This window comes from Tympanuchus pallidicinctus, unplaced genomic scaffold (genome assembly GCF_026119805.1).
Source record: "Tympanuchus pallidicinctus isolate F22 unplaced genomic scaffold, pur_lepc_1.0 scaffold3, whole genome shotgun sequence".
Classification (NCBI taxonomy): Eukaryota; Metazoa; Chordata; class Aves; order Galliformes; family Phasianidae; genus Tympanuchus; species Tympanuchus pallidicinctus.
Window position 1 is genome coordinate 9,753,617 of NW_026294747.1, and position 26,193 is coordinate 9,779,809.

Sequence of the window (26,193 nt, forward strand, 5' to 3'; positions counted from 1 at the left end):
TTGGACCACCACTTAGCTGCCTGTAGCATCTAAGTGGTTAATCTGTTCTGTTTATTCATCTAATCTGTCTTCATCTTCATCTGTCTAATTCATCTGTTAATATGGACCTCCACTTAGATGCCTGTAGCAATTGGAGGAAACTGGTGAAAGTTACCAATTAATTCACACAGACCTCATGGTTCAGAATGTCTCATCCACACTAAACAGACACCTCTAGCAGATGCTTCACAGACAGGCAAGGCAAGTCTTGAATGAAATGGATATCAGAACAAAAACAAGAACTCTGTTCCTCATCAGTCTCATAAGGATTTTAGAGGGGAAAGTAATACGCAGGTTTAACATGACAAGATCTGCTTAAGATCAAGGCACATCCTTAGCCAAAAGAACAAACAAGAACTTAAGATTTCCAGACAAGCCAAGGAGTTCACATGGTGATTTTAGAAGTGCACAGTCCCCTGCTACAAAAATATTTATGTTAAGACAAGTGTTCAGTACGTCTTAAAACCAGACAAGTACCTCTGACAGGAGAGTAAAGTCTCTACTGACAGTACATCAAAATGAATCTGAACTTCTGCAGCATTCATAAGGGAAATGTGTACGTTCCAAAGAATACTTATTTTAATTCTTATTATAGAGAGATTTTTTCTGGTATAATCAGAAGTTATTAGGGTCCATATTGAATCTGTAAGGAAAATAATATTGCAAAGAATTTTCCCCCCTCATTTTATTACTCTTCTGTTACAACCGAAAGCAAATGTGATAGCTCCCGGCCCACTTCTCCTTTACCTCTACAATATCTAGCTAGCTCCATGGAAGATTATCATAGTGAAAACAGAGACTGCTTATACAAGCAGTTTCCTACTCTTACAACTACAGGAAGCTACCTGACCAAGCTCTCAGCTGCCAAAAAACTTGTATTTCATCTCAGCTCTACAGGTGTGCAGGTTCCAGTCAATTCATGGGAGTAGGCAGTGAGCACCTGCCTGCAGAAGGACAGAGACACAGCCTGAGCTGGATTTCTCTGCCTAGAAACCCACAGAGCCAGCCAATGGACGTCAACAAGCACATAGCAAGGAGATATTTCCAAGGAACTGGGATGTAACAGCATGTTGCCCTTACTGCAAGTCTGTCACCTGCAAGAAACTAGTACACTGCGCTATAATGGAACATTTGAACAGAGCTGGCTGTGCTTCCTTATGCTCAAGTCACCTACTCTAAGGGACAGACTCTTTCAGTTCATCAATTTGCTTCAAAGGGTTTTCAGTGCAGAGAGCATTTTACGCTGCAGAACATTAGAGGTTTGTTTGTTTGTTTTCCCAGTGAAGGATGAGGAGCAGCAATTTAAGACTAGTCACAGAGATAAAGATGGAACATTTTTTGTGGGTTTAACTTGATTGACATCAGGCTTACCTTCCTCTATCAGTGACTGAGAAAACCAGGAGAAAACCCTCTCCTGTCCTCATGTACTGTTCACGCATGGCTCCAAATTCTTCTTGCCCGGCTGTATCCAGAACTGAACATAAGCAACACATTAATTACTAGAGTTCAAGTTCTAAGAACATAAACCAAAAGTAAAAATCCTCCTTGACAGGATACTACAAGAGCCTCTCACAAATAGCTAAGCAGAAATTACTTCTACACAGGTTCTATTGGATTTTTACTAAGGTTCACAACACATTCTGGGACTTATTGAACAATTCAAGACCAACCAAACTAAAAGACAGAGTCCAATGAACTTTCACTAATTTGGGTCCAGCTGATGCAGCTGTAAAACATACAGAGAGACAGGAGGGTGGTGTTGGGAGGGGTGCTGTTTTGTCCTTGAAGAGATCACTGACAAGGGGGAACTGAAACTTTTGAAACAAAATAAACAGATGGCACGTGGAAGAGAGAGCACATGACAGCCCAGTGTGATGCAGTTTTTATTCTACTACTTACTGTCCAAGCGCGCAGCTCTTTCATCTATCACACATTGTTTGGTGTAGGAGTCTTCGATTGTAGGGTCATAATCCGTAACAAAATAGGACTGTGAGGGGAAAAAAGAAAAAAAAGTGTAAGAAATATATGGAGGACACTAAGATCTTGAAGCCCCATGGTTTAGTGAAGGAGAACAGATTAATATCCACATACAATAGTTTGTACTCAAAAACACAGCCTTTCTATTGCTCATGAATTATAGAAATTACTAGCAGAGTTATCAAATCTGATGGATTATTACAGGAATTCTGCCTTCTGGTAATAATGCCTTGTATTTCCCAGCAGGAATTCCTAGAAGTCAGAAGTCTCTCGGGACTTTTTGAGCCTCCAGGAACTGCTGTGTCTCTCTGAATGTGTGACAGCATTCAGACATTTCTGGCACCTCCTGTACATTTCCAGGATTCTGCCTCCCCACTCTCTAAGTAGTTTCTAGGAAGCACTAGGATTTTCCTAGTAGTTTCTAGAATCCTTTACCGTTTTTGTAACTATTTCTAGCAGTGACTCCATGCACAACAAGTGGTTGAACACCATCAAATTCCTCCCCCTCAATACCACCACTGGTGATGTGCACTGCCCCAACTGCTCAGACACCTGGATGAGCATTACAGCAACTGGAGAAGCACTGTTTACGCATGTTATTCACTTCTGTAAGCCAGGAAGGAAATAGAAGTGCTTTAAAGCCACACATTGGCTGTTATGAGGAAGGGAAAAAAAGGTGGGGGGGCTGTCCTGGCATGAATAGGGTATCACAAAAAATAAGGTATATGCCTTGTTTATTTCAACATCAGAAGTTCGCAGAAGCATCTTCCCCATCACATAAATTCAAGGATACCAACAAGAAACTACTGCACTCAGCATCCGTGCCCTAAACTTAATGAAGTTTGCAAATGGCACAGTCAGAAAATAGGGAAAAAAAAACCAAAAACTAAAATAACTGTACTTTACAGCACCAGCCCACCAACCTTTTTCAGACACATCTCCATCAGCACAGAATATGGTTAAAACTCTCCTGTGACACTGAGCTGCTGCTGCCCTACATGGGAGGGACACCTCATTTCTTGTGATGTGCTTTCCCAGCTGTATATATTCTATGCACTGCAGCCTGGCCATCTTACACTTGGCTACAGGAAGAGTGCATACAGGCTACTGCAGAGCCATTCATTTAGCTCTGGCACCACGCTGAAAGCTGCTGATCCTCAGACTAGAGACATTAAACAACTCCACACATCTCCCTTGCATTTGATAAAGCATCAGTAATCTGTCCTCCATTTTTGCACCCTTCCCATTCCCTTCCTTCTTTTCAGCTTCTCTTTTTTTAGTAAGAAAACCACAAAGTGCAAGTGTCAGACTAACCACACCTACATGGAATACCTTCAGCTGGGGAATAAATTATCCCAGTCCAATATCACTCTCATCTCAAATTGGAGTCTGGCATCTCAGACTCATCTGGAGATGGAGTCTGGCATGTGCTCACCCATTTAGCAAGCCTCATATGGGCAACTTCTTCCCACACTGGGAGATACCCTGCTAAGTCTGCTGTCACAGCCACTCTAGGTGAGGCTTGCAAAGCAGTTAGTGCCATAGTTTACCTGCAGGCAGTGGACAAAGCTAACGTGCCTGAAATAGCTCCTGGTTTTGAAGGAGTCTTCCTAAATTGCACTGGGAGTAGTTGCCACAGGGAACATTAACCACAGCTCACAGCCTTGTTCAGTCAGGATTGATTTAAGAATGTTAGGCATAGCAGACACAGCATGCATCAACCTGAGCAGAAATGGACCTTACCGTTGCCACTCAGGCAGCATTTAAAGAACTAAGAGATGGCACAGCACAGCCTGAAGTATTCCAAGAGGTGGCACCCTTACCTCTGGAGGATGCTCTGCACTAGCATATCCAAAGAGCCCAAGACTTGAGTGTTTTTGTAGAAGTAGTCATAGAGTTAGCTATAGAAGTGCTTAAAGGACTAACAGCAGCACCAACAGATGTAAACAACCACCAGCCTATGGGTTTTGTACTAATGCTGAGTCCAGGTAGATTTGCTCAGCAATGCAGTGCCATGCCAGGCTTACCTACTGAATTAAAGCTGTACATATAAGCCCTCATGCTCCACAACAGTTTCTCTGCTAAACTATAAGACAGCAGAGCTAGAGTGTCCTGGATGCTTGCTGATACAAACCATGGAGGATTATTCTCTTGTGGTACTGCAATTGGTCACCCTACAGGAACACGTTTGCCATATCTCCCCTCTCAAAAGTAATAGTTTTTCCATGATGAACTTGAGGAGCTGAGCCTCATTCAATTAGTTTCACTCTGGTTGGTCACTGGCAGTAAATAGAAGAAACTTTGTGAAGACAGTAAGCAAACGTGGTCTTCTGTTACACCTCTCCTTTCATCACTAATGAAATCAAGGTTTCTTCCATCCGCTTCCTAGAAAGGAAACGAGAAGCCAAGCCCAGCTGTTTCATCAACCATACAGTTTACCCAAAATATTACACAAGAAATTTTCTAGATTTCCTCTTTCTAAGACTGCTGAGGCAATCCTACTCCAACATGAGAAAACCTACCAAGTATACAAGCCTTTTTACAAAGAAAAAAAAAGTAATCTCTAGGACAGCTACAGGTTGGATATTAGGAAATACGTCTCCCAGAGCTGTCGGGAGCCGGAACAAGCTGCCCAGGGAGATGTCCCTGGAAGTGTTCAAGAAACATTTAGATATTGTACTGAGAGACATGTTTTAATGAGAAATATTAGTGGTAGGTGGACAGTTGGACTGAATGATCTTAAAAGTCTTTTCTAACTTAGTGATTCTATGATCCCTTGCAATGGGGCAACTCACCCTCACCTATACACACACTCACCATCACCATCCTAAAACGTGTTCCAAACACACAGAACTGCAGGGTTTGGAAGGGATCTCTGCAGATTATTGAGTACAATCCCCTGCTAAAGCAGGTTCCCTACAACAGGTCACATAGGAAAGCATCCTTCTCTGCAGAGCTCCTCTCCAACAGGTCAGCCCCTAACCTGTACTGAATCATGCAGTTATTCCTCCCCTGGTGTGGGACTTGCTCTTGTTGAACCTCACCAGGTCACTCTCTGCTCAGCTCTCCAGTCTGTCCAGATCTTGCTGAACGGCAGCACAGCTTTCTGGTGTGTCAGGCACTCCTTCCAGCTTTGCATCACCAGCAAACTTGCTGAGGGTTAACTTCACCCTTTCCATCCTGAACAAGACCAGACCCAGTACCAGTGCTTGGGGAACAGGACTATTTACAGGCCTCCAACTGGACTCTGTGCTGCTGGTTACAACCCCATGATTTCCTGACCTTCCCAGGAGTTTCTCCTTGTAGCATTCTGGCACAATGACATCACCACGCTGACTGTAACCATTCATTCCAACAGTTGTTCTCCTTTTAAAGATAAGAGTAACTCCTAACACATTGTCTCAGTCACCCAAGTTTTCTGGCAAGGAGGATGTGTGAAAATCTGCCTTCAGTTTATCTCTCCCCTCAGTTCATTATGCTGCCTTTAGTATACAAAGGGGAATTCCTCCATTAGGTGGACTCGCTCATTCCCAGGACTCCCTCCCTATAAATTAATAATAACAATTAGCAAAAAACAACAAAAAAAATCATTTTTACATGTAAAGGCAAAGACCCATTGTCAAGTTGCCTTTTTTTTTTTGTGAGGTTTTTTAATTAGTCCTCATTGGGCCATCAACAGCCTGCAAGCTGAAAAGCCACTGGATTCCATCCTTTGGCACCACGAGGTAAGTTGCAAAACATAGAAAGGGCAAAGCACACTGCTGTGACTAAGCTGAAGGAGCAGTACATGCCAAAATACATTTTCATCCTCGCTGTGTCTATAATCTGTTGTATTTACTAAATATATGCTTAATGTTCCTGAAGAAATAAAGTTGCTTATTTAAATTTTTTCCACATGTTTAAATGTTTAGTTTCAATCCAGTGAAAGCAAGGAAATAGAAGGGTTTCCACCCTCCAGCTGAAGTTACAGGCCATCTCTAGATTTAAATAACATCCACAATTTCAGTATTGCAAATATCCCCCAAATCCTTCCCAGATGTAATTGCTAAGTCAGGACTGAAAACAAACATGCTGGTGAATGCAATGCACTGAGCACTCAGCCTGAGCTTGGAACACGTCCCAGCAACCTGAAGCACAGCACTGCTTGGGCTCCCCAGCATCTGTCCTTCTTCTGCACTCCTGAAGCATCACCAACAGGTGAAGCATAGTGCAAGTCTTGACTTTAAGGCCAGAACTACAGCACGTTCCTATGGCCAGTCCATAGGAACACATTTTGAGGCCCTTGGCTATGCCAAAGCAGCTTTTTCAAGCTCTGCATAACTAAAGAAGCATTCTGCTGCTGCAGACTGGGGAGAACAAGTGACAAAAGCTCTAGAATGATGCTGATGAAAACTAAGCTGCAGAGACTACTATCAAAATACTGGATTATGCTACAGAAGGGCAGGTATGTCCTTCTAACTATCCCATACTCATACACCGCAAGTTATTTTCTTTTACTTCTAGAAACAGTAAGAGCACCTGTTCCTTTCTTCAGGAAAAATATCAACTGACATGCAGCCAGTGCTTCAAAGCCATCAGGGATGCTTCCCTCCATCTACAGCACTTCCCGCTGTTGTAATGCGTCCTGCCAGCACTGTTATGACTACCCAGGGAAACAGAGGCAATTTGTAACTGCAATTACTGCAATTATCAAGTGATGTGAAACACCTGATAATTTCAGCAATGAAAACTGAGAGGCAACAGCAGAAGGTTAAACTGAAGTGACAGTGAGAGGGCATGAGCCACACACAAAGCAACCCCTTTGCAGGGGGACCTAAGCACAGCTTTGCTTCTTGCTGCCCCCCCCACCTTGGTATTTGGCAAAAAACAAGGCTGCTTTTATCTTTTCTTTATCTGCTCCTGAAGAACAAGCATTGCGTGTACATAAAATAGTGATATATATGATTAAGGTCACACCTGCAAAAGTCTCAGAGAAGGCAAAGTTCTCACATCGCCCACAAAGGTCTAAGAGCAGTCCCACCACACTACTCCCATCATTTGTAGTCTGTGAAGTACAAGTCTTAAATCCTGAGCAAGACTTTGAGGGATACAAAACAAACATCTGGCTTAGTTAAGTATATATTAGAGAGAGGAGTGCGAGTTATATCTATGGATCTCTAATACATTGTCAAGAAACTGCTTTGCTTGGAAGCACCAAAGAATCAATCCCATTGCCCAGTCATACATTCTTGTGCCTCTCCCTTCTCCACTTCATATATAGGGAACAACTACATCAGAAAGAAATATTAAATAATTGTTTGGTACACAGGCAGTTATTGTACATGGCCATATAATACAGCTCGCCTGCATGGGCTCTGCAGCAGTCCCTACACAAAGTACCTAAAAGCAAAGCCAACTCAGCTTCTCCCAGAGGTGCTGGGAAGCAGAGGTTGGGAGGGAACTAGGGATACAGGAGGAAGCATCTCCATTTTGAAGACCAGTGCATACATCTGAATCCTATCTAAGCACTTTTCATTTCTGCATTGAAGTGACTTGAACTTCCCCATTCACAAACATATTCACTTCTGCTCCCATTTTTGCCCTGTAGCAACTATACAGAATGGCTTGGGCTCAGCAGGAACTGGAGAGCTTCTGACTTCTGAGCAGATAAATACAGGATTCTGGGAAGAAAAAAAAAAACACGTGAGGATCCGTGAAGAAGTGGCATATTGTCTCAGAGAAAAGGCATCTGACACATAACCAAGGCAGCCTGACAAATTGTGTGTGCTCCTATCACACAGGCTCACAGAATAAATATGGCAAATGCTTTATTGGAAAAGATGGCACGTCTTCTCGCTAACTTCCTGCCAGGCTTAAACAAACTGTCAGGAGAACTTTTGTGAAGTGTTAATGCAACCTCAGCATTTGAGTTATGGACAGAGCGGATAGTGGTTACATGCATGTAACATCAACACCAATGAAAGGGTTTTTAACTCATGTATTTTGTCACAGGAAGGAGCAGCCTTTGGCTCAGTTAAGAAATGTATGCGAACACCTTTAAAAAAAAAAAAAAAAAAAAAAACTTTGAAAAATATTTTTAAAACAGTCTTCAGATTTAAATTCAATCCAAGTCAGTGCTGTGCTTACATTTCTCCCATTGCTAGCTGACAGCTCCCCATGCTGCACATAGCTCAGCAGTGGGAGCTATGCAGCCTGCAAGCGCTTGCTTCTGGTTTACAGCTATCCTACCGAGCGCCAAGTGCCCTCCCAGACATGCTGTAAGATACACGGACCTTAAACTCTGGACTCTGGCTGCTTACGGCAATACAGCCCTCAGCGCTCAGGATCAGAGAAAAGTTCACGTTCCCTGTCTTTTAAGACTTCTCTGTACAGCCTTGAATTAATGCCCTTTAATGGCAGTAAGCGCCAGCAATGTTCTTTGAAGGAGGCAATGCAATTTCTCAAGTTTAAACATGTCTGATTAGAAAACACGCTCTATCCTGCAAGCACAGATGAATCTTGATTTCATTTTTGCTTCACAACAGATATATGCAAGAGCCATTTGCAACTCGAGAAACATTTAAGTATTCTGTACATCCTATCTTCTCATCTCTAAGACTTTACTAGGCTCAGACACATGCATACAAACTCCTTAGAATCATCTGAGTTCCCACCTCAAAAAGCCCACATCTTTTTACACTTATAATCTGACTTTAGGAAAGATGTATAACCAGATAATAGGACTACAGCTGTAGGTGGAAAAAATTTTCCCAGTGAAGTCCCCCTGAGGGTAGGGGGCTGGAGCTTACTTGTTCTAATGATGTTATATATGATCCAGCTGCGTAACAAGAGGTTTTGATTCATAAATTTAAGTACTGTAATGAGGTAAGGTTAGAATCAATTTATATAGCTCATCAGTTCATAGTTCTGAGACCTATTTAAAACAGTCAGCAAGAGACCTCAGGTTAGAGGCTACAAAGCTATGTTCAGGGCATTCACAATCTTATGAAGCCACTTTGCAGTCCCTTAAAGGATGCACAGAAAGTGCTCAAGTACAGATTGAAAACTTTGACTCCACAGCAAAGATAAACCCTGGAAGAGAGTCTGAGCATTTACCTTAAATCACAACTGTTAGAATTTGCAGCAAGCAAATAGCTTGTTAACTAGACTTCTTGGATTGTCTGGTCCCAGCTATGGACATCTGGACCCACAGTATTACTTTAATGCACACCTTCTAGCCCAAATAAGTGAGTAAAACCTGCCAAACAGGCTGAACCAAAAGAGTGGGAGCTCCCAGCATTTTTCGCTATATGCCATTTGATCCATTAATGAAAGAAAAACGGCAAAGAATCATTAGCATGCATGTAATTAAAAGTGAAGATGATTTTCCAAGCCCACACCACACCTCACTTACTCTGTGAGGTCACTGCAGTCAGAGATAGCAATGCATTAGGTTCCACCCCTTTTTTTCCCCCCCGTTACCACAGTAAGCCCCACGGAATTCTTGAACACCAGCTTGGACAACATCCAACACAAAAACGTTCCGCTTCATTAGCAAGGCACAGAGTACTTTATTTTCCAAAATTTATTAGCTGATCATTAGAAGCTAATTATTTAGGAGGAGCTATAAAACAGTACTTAAATCTACTAAGAACTATTGTGTTGGACAAGCATGATTCTGATGGCTTTATTTGTCCAAATCGTGTATTTATTTAACTCCAACCTTTTGGCCTTAGACAAGAATGTCTAGACTCATTTCATAGACTACAGACAATTACTGTAATCTTTAAGTTTTGAAAGTGTCATAACCAGAAGTGCCAAGAATGCTGAAGTGGCAGCCGAGTTATTTAGCCATCCATTTTCATTAGCAAGGCCAGTAATTATCAGCTTTCCTCCCAAATCCTTGTCCAGCTAAAACCCACAAAGCAGTTAACCTCAAGTCCTGAAAAATCTTAAATGCCAATGACGGAAGTGGTTGTCTACCTATGAAGTCATGAAGTCATCAGCTTCTTGGAAGTGTGTTAATTCTTTAGGTGTGCCAATAGCCAAAGCTAAATAAAGTATGTTACCACTGTAGTGCAAAATCATTTCAGATGAAAACATCCAAGACAGCTTTCCCTTATGAAAAGGGTATCTGAATTGCTGGCAGGTAGCAAGCTGGTAGACAAGAAGTTCATACTGAGAAGCTACTATAGTGATAACTTATTAAATGCACGCTTTTAACAAGGCACTTTAAGTTTCCTTCACACTACAGCAGACACAGCTTGAAAGCAGCACCAGATGAGATCCTATGCTTCAACACATATGAACCCCATGCTACAGCGCTGCCAACATCCCCAGAACTGCTGTTCTGGCTCATCCCTATCAGTTGTTCTGCAGTCCAAGATGAAAATGTGCTTTTTTTTTTTTTTTTTTTTTTTTTTTGCCTTATGAAACAGATTCTCAGAAGTCCATGGCCAAGTAAAACCTCAAATAGAAAGAAGATTTATCCTGGTCACCAAATATTATCTGGCAGGCTCCTAAAGCAAGCAGGAATGAGAAAAAAGCACAGCATCTACATGCCAATCACTCCCAAGTCCAGCACTAAGCTCCATAACCTTAGCATACTTTCCACGAGATGTTTTTTCAAGGGACTGACGCTACAATGCTGTTTTCTTAACCCAGATAGGAAAACAAGAAGTATTTATACCCTTAGCTTGGGATTTAGAGCCAAACAAGACTTAGGAGCATTTTCTACCTCATCCTTAAGGCAAGGTGTCAAGTTAACCTACCGACTGTGAAAAAGAGAGAACTTGGCCAGGTAGAAGAGGAGCAGAAAGCCTTTTAGCAGCAGCAACAGCACAGTTCTGGCTCCCAACACACAAGCGTCCCTTTGTTTGGTCTGTCAACCTGAACACAGCACTTGAGCAATCAGGGGAAAAGACTGAACCTGACCATTGTCAGCCAAACAGAGCAGAGCAATGTGATAGCCACCGCACCACTGAACACGCAACTCTGTACGAAGGAGAAATTCTACCCCTGCTCAGTAGAGAGATCTGGCACGGATTTCAGAGAGATTAACCTGAAATCACAATGAGGCACGACGCCTGTGGAAAAGCACAGGTCCATTAAACAGAGGCAGTTCCCACAGATGTCGACACTACTGCTTCAAAAGAAGCAGCTCCAGCTAACACCACTATTTTTGGAAGCACTAAGTTTCCATAAAACAAATGATTGTAAATCTAATATAAGGTGTTAAAGGAACCCACAGCTTGGACTTGAAAGAAAGCTTCAGCTGGACAAATGTCTTTGAAAAATAGCAAGCACTTTCCAGGCATCAGTACAGTACAGCGCTTTTCTTTCCAGCCTAACCAGTGCTTGCACTGAAGTTAAAACTCTTTATGCCCCTGGAAAAAGTCCTATAATGACTGTGAAGACTTATTCCACTTACTACAATCAGTAGCAGACTTCCAGATCAAAGGCAACTTCTTTACATCTGACAGTGTCATTCAGACTGCTTTTCTCATCAGCGTTAGGCTACAGGACAGAAGGAAGAGGTAATGTGGGAAATTTTATCCTCAATGCTCAGAAGGAAAAAGTAAAAATAAAAAACCAGACTGATCGTTGAGAAATATGGGAAGTTGCTGTTCCATGTCTGGTGTCATTCCCACAAGTCCAGATGAGCACAGGCTCCTGCAATAGCTCCAGGCCTTGCATTTATCTTCTTCTGATGTCACACACTTGTGCTACACTTCGGTCCATACCACAGTGACACAAGCTTGTTCAGAATCAGCAAATTCACTTTTAACCAGCAAATGAGCAGAGTGACATTTACAGTTTACATACAAGCATTTACTGTGCTTTCCCAGGGACAGTGCTCACTGCCCACTCACCACAGGCCCCACCAAACAGCACCACTCACACAGGGAAAGTACAGTGTGAACAAGGCTTACTTATGGGTAAGTGTGAACAGACCCCAATGCCAGGAACCAGAGCTATCAAGCAATTTTATAGTTGCTACTTCTCATGTGTGAGCAAGTTTTGGTGCTGCAGAACTGGTCACAGGTGCTGCCTTGCTCAGTGCAGCCTGGTTGCTGGTCTGGAGGGAAAAAGAAGAGATCCTGAAGCTCCAGCAAGAACCAGAGCTTTTAGCCACAGAAACTTCAGGTTTTACACACTCACATCCTCAAATTTTATATTCAAAAAGCTTTTGTCTCCTGCATTCAGTGTATGCGTTTAAGCAGGCATTAATTCCATCTAAAAACAAGCCTAGCCTATTTATGAGCAAAATATTTGCTTATACTAAAACTAACTACAGCGTCTCTTCCCCTTAGTCTCTGCACCTGCAGGGTAGCGCCGCTCTCAGTGCCACCCAAACCACAATGCAGGTTCAGGGGGAGCTCACTTCTTGCTTGGTGTTAACACAGACACTGTGTGGAATGGGAACACAGATATTAAGTATTTCTGGCTCTAACAAGATGAATATTTTACATGACTCTTGAGCTAGAGGGCCTATGCAGTTGTGTGTTAATACCATCTTCAATGCCTTTGGAGAGCTCATGATCTCAACAGCAAGGGCTGCTTCGCCCAGCTACCTCCCAGCCAGCTGGTGTTATAACTGAGGCAGAGAAATAACCACCTCCTGCAACACACCATGAGCTGAGCATTAGCAGGCTCATTCTCATGCTCATGTCTGCTTCGCACCACGCAATGCCACAAAGTACAGCCTCGTGTGCAAATATCTATTTTCGCATTACAAAAAGCCACATCTATTATGAACCACATCAAGACACTGCAAGTAAACATTCAGCTGCAGTGCTGCATGCTCCGCCACCACAAGCAGTCAACAAGAGGTTTTTTATTTTTCTTTTAATTTTTTTTTTTAAACAGTATGGCCATGTATGGTAGCAGCAAGGAAAGCACATGCATGGTGACAGCAGCCCCACACTGAGCAGCATCACCTCTGTGATGAAGCCAGCTGTAGCAAGCCAACGCACGCACTGAGTTCTGCATACAGATCTCCCCTCACCACTCAGGGACTTGCTTCTCTTGGAGCCAGGAGCATGTGCTGGAGCCATGCAGACCTTAGATCACTGGGAAACAAGGCTTCGTGTTTTCTCCCCCAGCATTCAGATATACAGGATGTTAAAGCAGGTCCCAAAATAGTTCTTCACACACCACTACAGCAGCAGACAAACACCACTAAAAGGAAATAGCACTTTGTTCAGCCATTATTTCTCTGAAGGGCTGGATGCTGGGGCAAAACCCATTCTCCCCACTGAAGAGCCTTTCTCAGGAAACTACAGGTACAGAATTTCATCTTTCAAAGTACAGCGCTTCAAACATAGGCCTAGCAAGAGATGCTGTGATAGTGCAGACCAAGACAGCTGTCCCCTTCTAGTACTACCATCTAAAGTTCATGGATGCAGTTCTGCTTCAGCAGTTAGCAAATTAATAATGCAAACAAGGCTTAAGATCAAAATGTATCCAATATAGTGGTGGACTCCCTGTAAACCAGCAGAACTTATGACCACCAAGAGAACTACAGATTCTACCATCCTCCTTTTTACATCCTTCCCCAGTGCACTGTTAAACCCTCAATAGCAACAGGATGAGAGGAAACAGCCTGAAGTTGTGCCAAGGAGGTTCAGGTTGGATATCAGAATCATTTAACGACTTGGATTGGAAGAGACCCCAAGGATCATCAAGTTCCAACTCCCCTGCCTCAGGCAGGACCACAGACCTCCAGATCTTATGCTAGACCAGGCTGCCCAGGGCCGCATCCAACCTGATCTTGAACACCTCCAGGGACAGGACATCCACAGCCTCTCTGGGCAGCCTGTTCCAGCACCTCACCATTCTCTCAGTAAAGAGCTTCCCCCTGACATCCAATCAGGAATAATCTCATCTTAGAGAGAGTGGGGTAGCATTGGAGCAGGCTGCCCAGGGAAGTGGTGGAGTCATCATCCCTGCGCGTGTTTGATAAAAGGACTGATGTGGTACTTTGGACACAGGTTTGTGGGCATAAGGAGGATGGGTTGGCAGTTGGACTAGATGATCTTAGTGGCCTCTTTCAACCCTTAACAATTCTATGAACCTCAGGGGAAACATCAGCATGGCAGAGATGTGAAAATTTTCCAAGGAGGGCACTTCTAGTATTGCTTTCATAAAGGCTCTAAAGCCCACCCCCTACATAAAGGCCTTTTTTTTCTGCTGACTGCAAATTACTCTTCTGCATGCTTCATTTTAGTAATTGCCTCAGCCCAGACGGAACATGGGAAGGCACCACTAGTTTACCTAGGACAGACCTTAGATGAATTCTAGCATCATTAAGTACTTTTTCTATTCATCCCTCTGCAAAAAATCAAAGCTTTGTGTACTGACTTAGACACTCCTGAATCCTTTTTCCTAGTGGCTTTCCTTATTAAGAGGCAGGCAATAAATACTACAGAGTAACAGGCACATTTGCACCAAATTGCAAGGACAACTCTTTACCAGATATCCTTTGAATAGATTTTATTATTTTTCCTAGCACAACTTTCGTATATAAGCAGGCTAACTACATTTCAAGTTCTACAGGAATATAAGAGATGCAGATCACCAAAAAGAGTTTAGCATTTAGCGTTCTCACACATCATATTCATGTTGACGACTGCATTATCTGACGTGTAAGATCGTGGGCTTTTGGATATTTAGGCTCATAAAAAGCATAGACATTTAAAAATGAAGGATTCAAATACATATTCGGATACTTGAGTTTTACAGCACTACATGGTTAGTCAAAATTTGTTCTGGGGGGTTTCCAGCACGGTGGTTTCCCTTCTGTCCCCTCACACTCTCATTCTGACAAAAATTTACATAAGTTCTCAAATAAACTTGTTTTCTAAACTTACGAACTGCCCTCGGCCTGAGAGGAGCAGGCAGGGCACATGATTCACTCATTTGCATCGGAGGATACACACTGAGTTCTCTGTATCACATTCCTTTAGAGGCAGCAGTGAAGGAGAAAAGCTAAGTGGAAAACACAGGTGTGAGCCATATGAACACAGGTCACGAAAAGTTTTGGTAAACATATTAGCTAAGCCATGAAGACAATTCTTCACAACAAGAAAAGGAAGGCAGGACAAGTGCTTGTTAAAGATAAACTTGATCATGCTGGTCATATTTCTTTGCTTAAGACAAATTGCTTCTGCTACCTGCTGTTCTGAATTTTCTATCTCTGATTTTATGTCTACTAACTCGTAATCAAACCTGAATAAAACAAAGTACCTTCTTCAGGATAGATTCTGTGAGCAGACACTGCCAAAAAGAAAATGCAGCGATTTGTTCTTAACCAAGATATTTTTCCTTTAAGAAAATATTACTTAAACCTATACACCATAACTCAGTATCAGAGCAGACAGCAAGCTTGGGAAAAAAGATACTGGTATGAATCCAGCAGAAAGATTTCTATAGAGGCTAGTAATGACTTACAAAGAAGATCCTTTTTGCTCATTATCTTAAGATGACAAATTTACACTGTTGTGTGCTGCAGTCAGCTCCATTACACTGGTTCAGCCTCCCAGCTCAGCAGGTCCCACTAGTTTTTCCAGGAGGGAAGCTCCTGCTTTTAAAGCATAACCTCTTTCAAGTTGCTTTTCAGCCCCCTTCAAAGCAATTCACACGTTCCCCACTCCACTTCTGCGTGCCACAGTCCAAGCAGCAGTTGGTGCTGCAGAAAGCACAGCAAGAGAATTTGCTACCCTAAGCAAGGTGTAAGACCACAATCCAGGGCATTCTGTAGCCGAACCATTTGAAACAAAGCAAATTCAGTTATCCATCTGGAGAAGGTTCATATCCACAGAAACTAAGCTAAATTACTCCAGCTCCACTCCAACCATGTGCAGAAGGGAGGCACTCGTACTACACTGCTCAGATTTGCAGCCTGCTGCAGCCCCCCCAGTACTGTACCAGTTCAGCAGTGCTTGGAGAAGTACCTTTACTCTGCACCTTCTCAGAAAGGGCTCAGAACACCTCACTTTGAAGAAAAAGTTACCCCCCAAAAAAAGACTTCTCATTACAAAAATCACCTATAAAAAAAACTCCAAACTCAAATAACACCACGCAATTCTCCTCCTGATCACATACTGCATGCACAAACAAACATATTGTTTATATAAATAAGTTGAAAGTGCCACTATTTCATCATCTTCTCAAGCAAACAAGAACTCACGCAAGCGCTCTGATTAAATTCATAGAGGCAGGAACACAGCAAAGGCCATCTTAAATGTGTGAGCGGTGTGCAGACCTTTAATTTCTTTGCTTACAGAGGGTTTTAGAAGGCAGGAGGGCTGATCAGTTGTTTTTGTTGGTTCTCTTTGGTTTTTAGAAGAAAAAAGAAAAACCATACCCTACTGCTATTTCCGCTCCCATATTCTACCGAGTAGTGATCTTGTGGTAAAGGCATTCAGTGAAGAGAAAACAGCCTGGAATGCACAAGCAGCCAGCCCTCTGCACCCAAACCACAGGAAAGCACATTAGTTTCTCTCGTTTTTACAGATTAAAAACAGGTTCTTCAACTTCATCATACTTAGAATAATGGACTATTCAGTGCTATTCAGACTTTCAGTAACCACCGATGAAGTCTAAGGACAGCCAGTCCATCAGTGTAACAAGAAAGGCTTCAGGTCACCTTATCTTCTTGTTGGTTAACTCTCCCTTAGCCAATTAGGATAGCACCTTATCTCTCAGCATAACATCACTGCACAGAGCTCTGCAGCCATCAGCTAATGGCAAAACCAACGTTAAGTTACTCGCACATACAGAACAGATGCCATCAACTAAAGGCCTTCTTCCAGCATTAGAAAACTCTCTGATTTGAACCTTAAGCTCCTTTTCTGTGAATATATAAAAAGAAACCTTCCACAATCACAGAGCTCAGAAGCAATTAGATAGGCTGTGTCCATCACAAACTTGTTGAACAGAACCAAGACTGCACTACTACTATGCTGATACAATTCTAAGAGATGGAGTTACAACAGAGTCCTGTTTGGATGTGCTCTGGCCCTGACAGTCAGAGTGCATCAGGTTTAGGAAATAGCTGTCAGACCCCAAAGGCCGAGGCAAGCGGTTGAAGATGAAGCTGTTCATCTCCCACAGGCAGGCTGAGCTCATTCTCCCAGATCACCACCACTTTCCCTCGCATAGGAGATTCACTGCATGAGACACAGAGCTTCTGGTTATTCTCCTATGAGTATTTGTAAATTGAAAACAAAAACAAGCAGAAAACCCAAGTGCAGGATACAAAAACCCTTAAACCATGAACAAAATCCCTGCCTTTGTACAAACTCAGCTGGATTTTAAGATCCTAAGTCACCACTACACTGAACTCACGCTGCACACAGTAGATTTGCAAATTCTGCTCCAAGCAGAATGATTTGATCTTCAGTTTCCTTTCCTGGAGAGGGTTCCTGGAGCACAAGTCTAAAAATTCACAGCGCCCCACGACACAAGGCAAAGCAGCTATGGAGGAGGGGAAGCCACTATTAAAAATGTGAGGAATGCAACCTACTTAGAGAAAGGCAGATAAAGTCAGGACAAAGGAGGCAACTGCTAAGGTTTAAAGCTCTTTCCCCATACAGTCCCACCAACACAGATAGTGGGCAACATTCCCCCGGCAGGAGCAGACAACCACCACCTGTCCCTAAGAGACAGAGATAAGATGCATTTCCACTCTTTGGAGCTCCTCATTTTAGTGCTCTTACACGCTAAGGATTACTTTGGCTTCGTACAGGCTCACCTTCCAACTTGAGGGCCTGGGAATCATTCATTTCAGCACACAGCCTACAGACTTCTCTGCCGGGCACAAGGATGCTCCCCCACGCCCCGAATACCCAAGCTGAGAGCTCCCAGGGAGGTGAGAAGCCAGTTTACAAAGATGAGGGACATCAGGTGAAGGAAAAGCAGCGTATGGGAAATCTAAATGGCACAGCATATGTTTGTGATTTGGAAATCCCAATCAGGGTACGCAGTCATGATAACTTGCTCAGGGCCCAGTGGGCAGGAAGCAGAGCAACATGCAAAGTGCAAAGTTCCAGGGAACCCTGAAGACCAACAGCTAGAAACAATCCCAAGCAGCAACTGAAAATGCAGGGCAAGTATGAAAAACAGGCTGATAGTTTCTTTGTTGTGTAACATCTAAATACATCACCACTGCTTATTTTGCTAATGCAGACGTACTGCGGGAAGCTAGCAAAAAACCTTACACACATTTCTAACAGTATGTCCTCCTTCAGCATAGCACAGGCACAAGTCCATTATCAGCACTTTTTTTTTTGCATGATTACAAAGAACCTTCTTAGAAGGAAAGACAAACACTGAAATACTACGAGGAATGGAGAGTGTAGAAACACCCTGCTGCATGCAGTTTGTGCCATCATAATCCCATTTGCTTCCCTTACACAGAGGGAGTCTAATGGCAGAAGATGTTTAACGGATCTCTTTTCCATCCAAAGACACCAGATTCTTCATACTGACTTATCACTGGCATCCTACCATTTTCATGGTCCACTTGCCATATAAACAGCAAAAACACTCAAGATTTGCTTGTAGGCTCACAGATTTCTATCATCATAAGTTAGGAATACTCTAGATGTTCTGTGGTATGATGTGAGGAAGTGTGTTTTGCCAGAAAAAAATGCTGAAGGAACTACAATTACTAAAATTACAATTACTAAAAGTTTCATCTTTTTCTAGCAAATACAACTAGAGACTCAACACGTTCAATAACTACAGCCACTCGGACCAGCACTGGATAATTTCCTCAGAAGTTTCAGGGAAGGCTTTTTGGCTTGATTTGAGGAAGGTGACAGGCATTTATAGTCCCAAACACGGATGCCTAAGTTTTATCTGCTGAGAAATAAAGCTTTGCATATACCTTCTGCATAAAGATCTTTTTCTCTTGAACTACAGCAGATGCGTCAGAGTGAATACCAAGTTAATGATTAACGCACACTGGTGTCAGCAGCTAATGCTTTCTCTCTCCCATGCTGAAAGGGATCCTGCTGCATTCTACTCCCTTCCCACCCAGGTGGGAGAACCCCCCTGCACCCACCCCCACAGATGACAACCCCTGCCCTGATGGAGCCAACAAGATGCTGTGGGTCTGGCTATGCTCACACCACTGCCAGCCAGAGCTGTGTGCAGGCAGCGTAACTGATCCCTGCCAGAAACATTCCCTGGTTATTTTTAACTCTGAGGGTTTCAGGAATTGCAGAGAACTTGAGGAGTTCCTTTTCTTCTCAAGTTTAGGCTGCTGCTCCCACCACCACCAAGGTAAGGCTCCGTGTCCCTGCCACCTTCCCTGCTCCACACACATCACCCAACACACTCCTGGGGCAGTTGTGCCACACGTCAGCACGCTGTAAGTTACACAGATTCTACCAACAACCTGCCCTCATCCGGGATCTCAGCTCGTAACCAGACCTCACAGCACCTCCCCATGTAATGAGAGAAGCATGGTACAACCCTCCCAACGCCACCCAGCTCAGCACAGCCCCACAGCTTTTCCTGCACCTGCGGCAGATCAGAAGCTGTGAACTCACCTCACTGCCAGGCAGTGTTGCAGAGCACTCAGTTGGTCACTAGATAAACACATGAATGTGACCTTCCCTCACCCAGAGGTGAGAAGCCCTTGTGCTGCGCTTCACCCCAACCCTCCTGCAGGCAACCCACCTGTTCCAACAGTGCTTTCACCCTTATGGCAGCTCCACCTAGAAGGAGCCCCGCTCACCACGGAGCACACAGTAACTTTGGCACTGACACTGGTATGTGCCCAGCTTAAAGCATACACACAGCACGTCATAAGACAAGGCAAAGAAAGAGCTGAAGTAAATATCCTTTCTGCCTGCTTCCTACTTGAAGTGATTAAGTTAAGAGAGAAAGTATATTACTTTCTCTTTATATTACCTGTTCCCCCCTGAGGGACTTAGAGGCTATTTTGGACGCAAGCAGCAACAGCACCAAAGCTGAGAGACAGAACAACAACGGCAAAGAACATGAGAAAAAAAAAGGTGAGAAAAAAATTCCTCAAGATGATAGGGCATGGATCACTTCGGAAAGAAAAACACAGCTCAAGGCCAGTGGGGAGGGCCCCACTCACTGCTCATACAGAAACAGCTCACCTAGAAGGCAGCTCCCCACACCTGCAGTAACACCTTACCACTTCTGTCCATAACCATTTTAAAGCAAAGCTCCAGCAACTGCACATGGCAAACAGCACCTTATGGGTGTTTGTTATAACTAAGTTACCTGATCTGGAACCTATCCACTTTGCCTCTTCCATTAAAGGTTTGTCTAGGGTGAACACAGTCACATCCAGACATCTGGGGATGTGTTATACTCAAAGTACGAGGGGAAGTCAAGAGACAAGGAGCAATTACAAACAGGATTTCAGCTGGGGTTGGTTTTACATTCTTCTCAAAACAGAAGACATTCATAATACACGCTGCATCTACCTGGATATTACATTTCCATAGTAGTTATGGCCATAAGAGAGCACAAGATTACCAAGCCAGCAGGATAAGCAGCGTGAGCGATGAGGACTGACTTAGTAGCATCACACAGGTCTAGATCGGAGAACAGACTAATTCAGGAAGATCTGTACAACTCCAGCTTCCTACCAGCTAGACACTTACCAAGCTGGTCGTTATCTTGCAGCACTTCAAGGGGCTGGTAATGTTATCGGTAAATGCCAACGAGTTATGTAAACATAAGGTATCCTGAAGCAGAACATCTCCGCCCTTCACACACCCCAGAAGGGTTGTGCTTGCAGCAGCCACCTCCTGCAGCCTGCAGCACAGTCTGGAGCTCCAGCCGAGGCCGAGAACCTCTCAGATAGCTGGGGCACAGGGCTCTGTGCCAGCGCTGCTATTCACCCTGTGAGCACAAAGGGCACCCAGCCTGGGATGCTCTGCCAGCACTCCTTGTGCAAGTGGCACTGGAAGCAACCAACAGCACAGCAGTACCAACTTACTGTGCAAGTGACTGCTGCACAACAGAGTGCTTTCTGACTGCAAAGAGTTGCAAGTTATCTCAAAGGAATTTCAGTTTGGGAAGGAAGCATGCCCAGTTCTGAACACAGCTCACTTATTAACGAGCTGCTTTCATCGTGTCCCTTCTAAGTACATCAATGCACGGCATCCCTGCTGGCTAAGTTACGATGCATTGTACCACTGCAGAGCCCCAGTGTCTGCCTTGCAGACACCCCTGTGGTGAGGGACTGCACCATTTAGCCCCACCAAGGAGCAACACTGGGGTATCACACCAAGTTCTCAGCAGCTCTCGGCACACTTTCAACCCATCTTTGCCAGGAAGTTAGGCCAGCAGTTAACTACTTCAGTTGCCAGGCTGCAGATCTACAACTGAGCAATACAAACCTTTTTCTGGTGGCAGCACTCTGGAAAGCGTGGAGCCAAGGCTTCAGGTTTCACAAGAGAAAAACAGGCCCTTATTTTTCCAGGTGACTGCATCACAAGAGTTTTGTTTGGATTAGGATTTTCATTTCCCACCTTCTGCAACACACACACAGGCCACCTTTAACCTCGGTGGATGCCAACACAAAGACACTTCTTCCCTGAATCATGTTTTGCCACCTTGCATCACACCACACTGCTCACTGTAATACGACCCCGGTGTTTACCACAATGTAAGCATACAGTTATAGCATAGCCTCATATGAATCCACAGCCAGGATTCTGTGACATTTTATTCCTTGTTTCTTTTTTTTTTTTTTCATGGGCTCACTCGAGGAACACGTTCTGACTGACAGCAGCAGTTCATCAGAATACCCAGGAATGAAAGGGGCTTAAACCCTCAAGCACAGCACATACAAGTGGCACAGGACAGTCAGACAATGGAGTCTGTCCAACCCCCAGAGTGGACACCAGCTGCATTTCAGTTGTTGCTTTTCCATCTGCTTTACTGTGCTGCTTTAAAGCCTCACCTTAAAATTGAAAACAATGCCATTTTTTCACCCAACAACTCCATCAAATAAAAGATAACGCTGAGTCAACTCACCCCTAGTTGTATGTACTGAGAACTAATGTTCTGGTGAAAACTGTAGTTTGGAAAAGAGAAAGAAAAGCATATCCAAACAGCTGCTCATCACCCATCTGTAAGCCACATACGCTTGCTTTCAGAGCAATGCCTGGTACTAGCTATCTACCTCCAACTTGCTCTGCTTGCTTGTTGAATAAAGTGACCAGCTCAGCTCCTATCAGAATTGGTTACTGACAGCTGGAAGAGCAGTAGAAGTTTACTATTGTTACTGCAAATTTTCACATGCAAATACAGCATGAAGTCAATACACGCACACAAAACACAATCATTAGATCCCCACATACACTTTTACATTGTACAAATTGTCCCAGTAGCCTAAAACACATTCATGCATTACTACATTTAGCATGAAGCTGACTGACAAGCTGAGCTCAGCCACACTGAAGGAACTGCATCCAGTCAACATCACCTCAAGGTTTTCAAACCAATGCATTCTCTGGCGATATTCACCCTTGGGAGACAGTGGATGCTGATCAGCATGCAAACACAACAAAACCTTCGGTATCACTAAAAAGAAGAAGAACATAACCAATTATTTTAAAAATTCTGACCAAAGGCAGCCACAGCTTTGCAGAGCAGATACTTGGACACATAAAACATCAGTGGCATTCCTGTTGCGTGCTGCTGAAACTAGCGGCGCGGCAATCCAGCTAACCAAAAAAAGCATGAAGTAAATGGCAACTGCAGGCTAAGAAGTATGCAGAGGGTGATTAAGTACTTGCAAGGCTGCACTCCCTTTGAGCGAGGAAACCTGAATATTACAAAGGGCTGAGTTAGAAGGGAATGTGGGGTATTTTGTGACAGACCTCTGCATGACAGCTGGAGAGGAGCTATTGCAGCAACAGCTGTGCGCCCCGCACGGCTCGTGCTCCCAAATGCCTCGGCTGCCTGCAAAAAAAGGCTTCTGCCTCTTCTGGGATCTCAGTGTGATGGATTATTTGTTTATTGTTTAGCTAAGAGTAGGAATGCTTAGCTCCAGCACTTAGTTTTAAAAGGCCGTGGCATGAAGTTGAACTGCCACTAACGGGGGCTTTCCTAAGGTTTATGGCTGTGGCAGGGGCCATCTACTCCACAATTACAACTTCTCCACTTCCTGTCCTAACAGCATGCAGACTGGACAGCAGAAAGTTCATATATCACATCCTGATTTAGAGGAAATGATTGTGAATTTCCAGGATGGAATCCTGTCCCACCAGCCCTAATACCCAGCTCTGTTTATCTCCCTGGAGGAAGGGCCAAGAGGAGCCTGACAGTCACTACACACTGACAGCCCTCATCTGCAAATGTGCACCCCACAACTTCTCCAAGCATAAGAGGAACTTCTGAACAGCTCACATGCAGTTGAAGAGCTTTGGCTGCAGGACCAAAACAGTGCTGTTTCATCCCAAATTTGAGCACAAACCACCACTGACGCTCTCAAGCCGGATGCTGCACACAGGCCAGGAGGCTCCAGTGCCAATACGAGGCCCGGCTTCAGCATGCCACCACCACAGGCACTGAGCAAGGCAGGAGGGATGCACTGGGCAGGCAGATCCCAGGGCTGGTGACAGAGAGCTGCCCAACTGGTTCTGCCTGCAGCCTCAGTTCCTCTTTGCTTATTTCACCGCACAAGAGGGAACGATTTCCTATTTTCAGATATAGATCCCCCTTTAGTCTTCTGAAGGAAGCAATATACACAAGCTCACGTGCTTTCCCACCATGGCTGAGCACAACAGCCCTGTTTACCTGGAAGCAACCAGCAGCCCTGAAGCACTTCCATTTAAGTACAGGGAAACAAACCCAAGTGGGAAGTATTCACCAACAAGAAATGTTCCTCCTGAAGAGCTTCAGAACTGAGATGGTGACGACCACACTTTATCACGAGCAATAGCAAAGCAAAACAGAGCTGAAATCCCTCACTGACATCAAGTCCTGTCGTGTGGCCAAACCTAGCACCGAGCCATGCTGCAGTGAGGCAATGACGAGTCGGCCACTTAATCCTGAGAAATTCCAGCAATGAGGCATGTGACTCGCTTGTAATCAATTTTAAAACAATTTGGAGAAGTTTCTACACAGTCCTAAAAGGAAAACAACATGTTTAGCAATACAGTCACCACGCAGGAAGGACAGCAGTGGCTGCATGGCATCAGGCAGACTTGACACCATCACAAGGTGTAAGAGCTCAAGAAAATACCCTAAGCCAAGAAACAACACATCAAGCTTCATTTCCTATTGTCTATAGCAATGCAGCAAGTACAGAAAACACACAACACCAGTCCCTAAGGCCCCTGAGGCTCCACACAGAGGGTCTTTATTTCCCAGTTATTTCTCAGGTTGTTCAGAGGCCAAGTTTTCTGCTAAAGATCACTTTGCAGTGGCAAGATTTCACATCAAGATAAAGCAGCTGAGAGGGCAAAACAACACAGATAATGTAATACAAGCTGACAATAAGTTGTTTTGGAAAATTCACTCTGAACACATCAGCTCAGCCCCACAGTGCTGCTCTGACACCACTCTTTTAAAGCGAAACAGTTCTTTTTCAGCTAATAATTCGACGAGTTTCTCACACAGGAAGACGCCAGATTCCTCTTTCACAGATCTCCTCTGGAAAAGGGGCACCAACAGCAGCTCTTGAGACAAAACTTTTTCTTCCATACGCGTGCATCTTAAGCTTTGTTTTAAGAAAGTTTCAATGTGATTGCCCGCAGAAACCAATACAGCACTCTGCAGAATCCTTTCCTCCTCCGGCACTAGAAATGACTATCCAAAAGCCATGCTACAGCCAGAGACTCCACAAACTCATTCAGCAGCATTTTCCAAGACTTCAGCACCGGAGAACCGGCCTCCAGCCACACACGCTGCTCTCACACCAGCCCGGATGCCCTCAGGAACACACAGGCAATGCCATCCAAAGCGACCACACCGCGCTGCGTTAGCAGCGCTGAGCCAGCTGCAGCAGGCCAATGAAGCGAGCAGCCCCCAGAGCAGCAGGCACGGACGCGCTCTGCCACACGCGGTACTTGCTGCAGCACAAAGCTGCGAAGACGGCAACCGGTCCCATCTCAGCGCTCCGTTTGCAACTGCTTCCCAGGAAGCCAAGCTCTTGAAGCGCCAGCTACCTGCGTGCCCGAGCTCAGCCTGAAGGCGCGCCGCAGCGGTACGGCAGAGGGGCAGACCGAGGGCCCTCCCTCGCGCGGCAGGACGCACCTTTCCTCATATCTTTCCGTAAGCCGCACACCGGCACCGAGGCAGCCGCGCCGCCCGGCTCGCCCTGCCCTGCCCTGCCCCGCCGCCGCCCGCAGGGACGCGCTTCGCACCCCGTCGCCGCCCCACCCGCTCGCCGCAGGCAGCGCCAGGCCGGAGGCTGCTGCCGCCCCTTCCCTCCCGCAGCGCCTTCCCGGGGGGCCCTCGAGGTCACGTCGCCGCCTCCCACCGGCAACGCGGGGCGCCTCCGGGCCTTCCTCCCTCCCGGCTCCGCGCGCCGGGCAGCGCCCAGGCCCCGGCGCCGTGGCCGGGCGGAGCGGAACCTCCCCGGCGCCGCGAGAGGGGTACCCCGGCGCCGCGCCTCACCTGGATGAACTGGATAGTGAGCGCCGACTTGCCCACGCCGCCGCCGCCCACCACCACCAGCCGGTACTTCTCCTGCCCCGGGCCGTCCCTGCAGCCCGCGGCCATGGGGGAGCCGGGGGGAGCCGAGCGCGGCAGCGCCGCCAGGTCCGGCGCCTCCCTGCCCGCCGCCGACCGCCGCTGCCGCCTTCCCTCCCTGCCGTCCGCCGCCCGCTCGGCCCCGAGCCCCACCGCTCACAGAGCGCGCCGCCGGCACAGCGCGGGTAACGGAGCGCCCGGCAGCGCCGAGCCGAGAGGAGCAGCGCCGAGCGAAGCGAAGGGAGCGCCGCCCGCCCCCGCAGCCAGGGCGCCGCGGCTACAAATGGCCGCCGGGGGGCGGGGCCGCATCATCAGCCATGCTAATGAGCGTGAATATACACATGAGGGGGGCGTGGCCTCTGCCGCCGGCGTGTTCCTCCCGGTCCCGTAGGGCCGCGCTCTCCCCTCTGCGGCGCGGCTCAGGGCCGCGTTCGGGCTGGCGGCTGCGCGCCCCGTCGTTCCCCGCTCCTCGGAGCCGCGTGTCTGGGAGCTGCCATC

The 26,193-nt window shown here is 45.4% G+C and overlaps 1 protein-coding gene across 6 annotated transcripts in view; it reads right to left on the minus strand.

Annotated features, from left to right (window-relative positions):
• The window catches only part of RRAS2 (RAS related 2), a 35,941-nt gene extending 9,981 nt beyond the window's left edge, over positions 1-25,960 (minus strand). Inside the window, exons 1-3 of one of the 6 annotated variants that reach the window (XM_052693527.1) lie at positions 25,621-25,960; positions 1,939-2,026; positions 1,411-1,513 (exon numbers count right to left, since the gene is read on the minus strand). In XM_052693527.1, coding sequence (XP_052549487.1) covers positions 1,411-1,513; positions 1,939-2,026; positions 25,621-25,725 — 296 coding nt within the window. In that variant the 5' untranslated portion in view covers positions 25,726-25,960. The other 5 variants (XM_052693529.1, XM_052693531.1, XM_052693528.1 and 2 more) reach the window with 5 other exon arrangements.
• Positions 25,961-26,193: the final 233 nt, after the last annotated feature.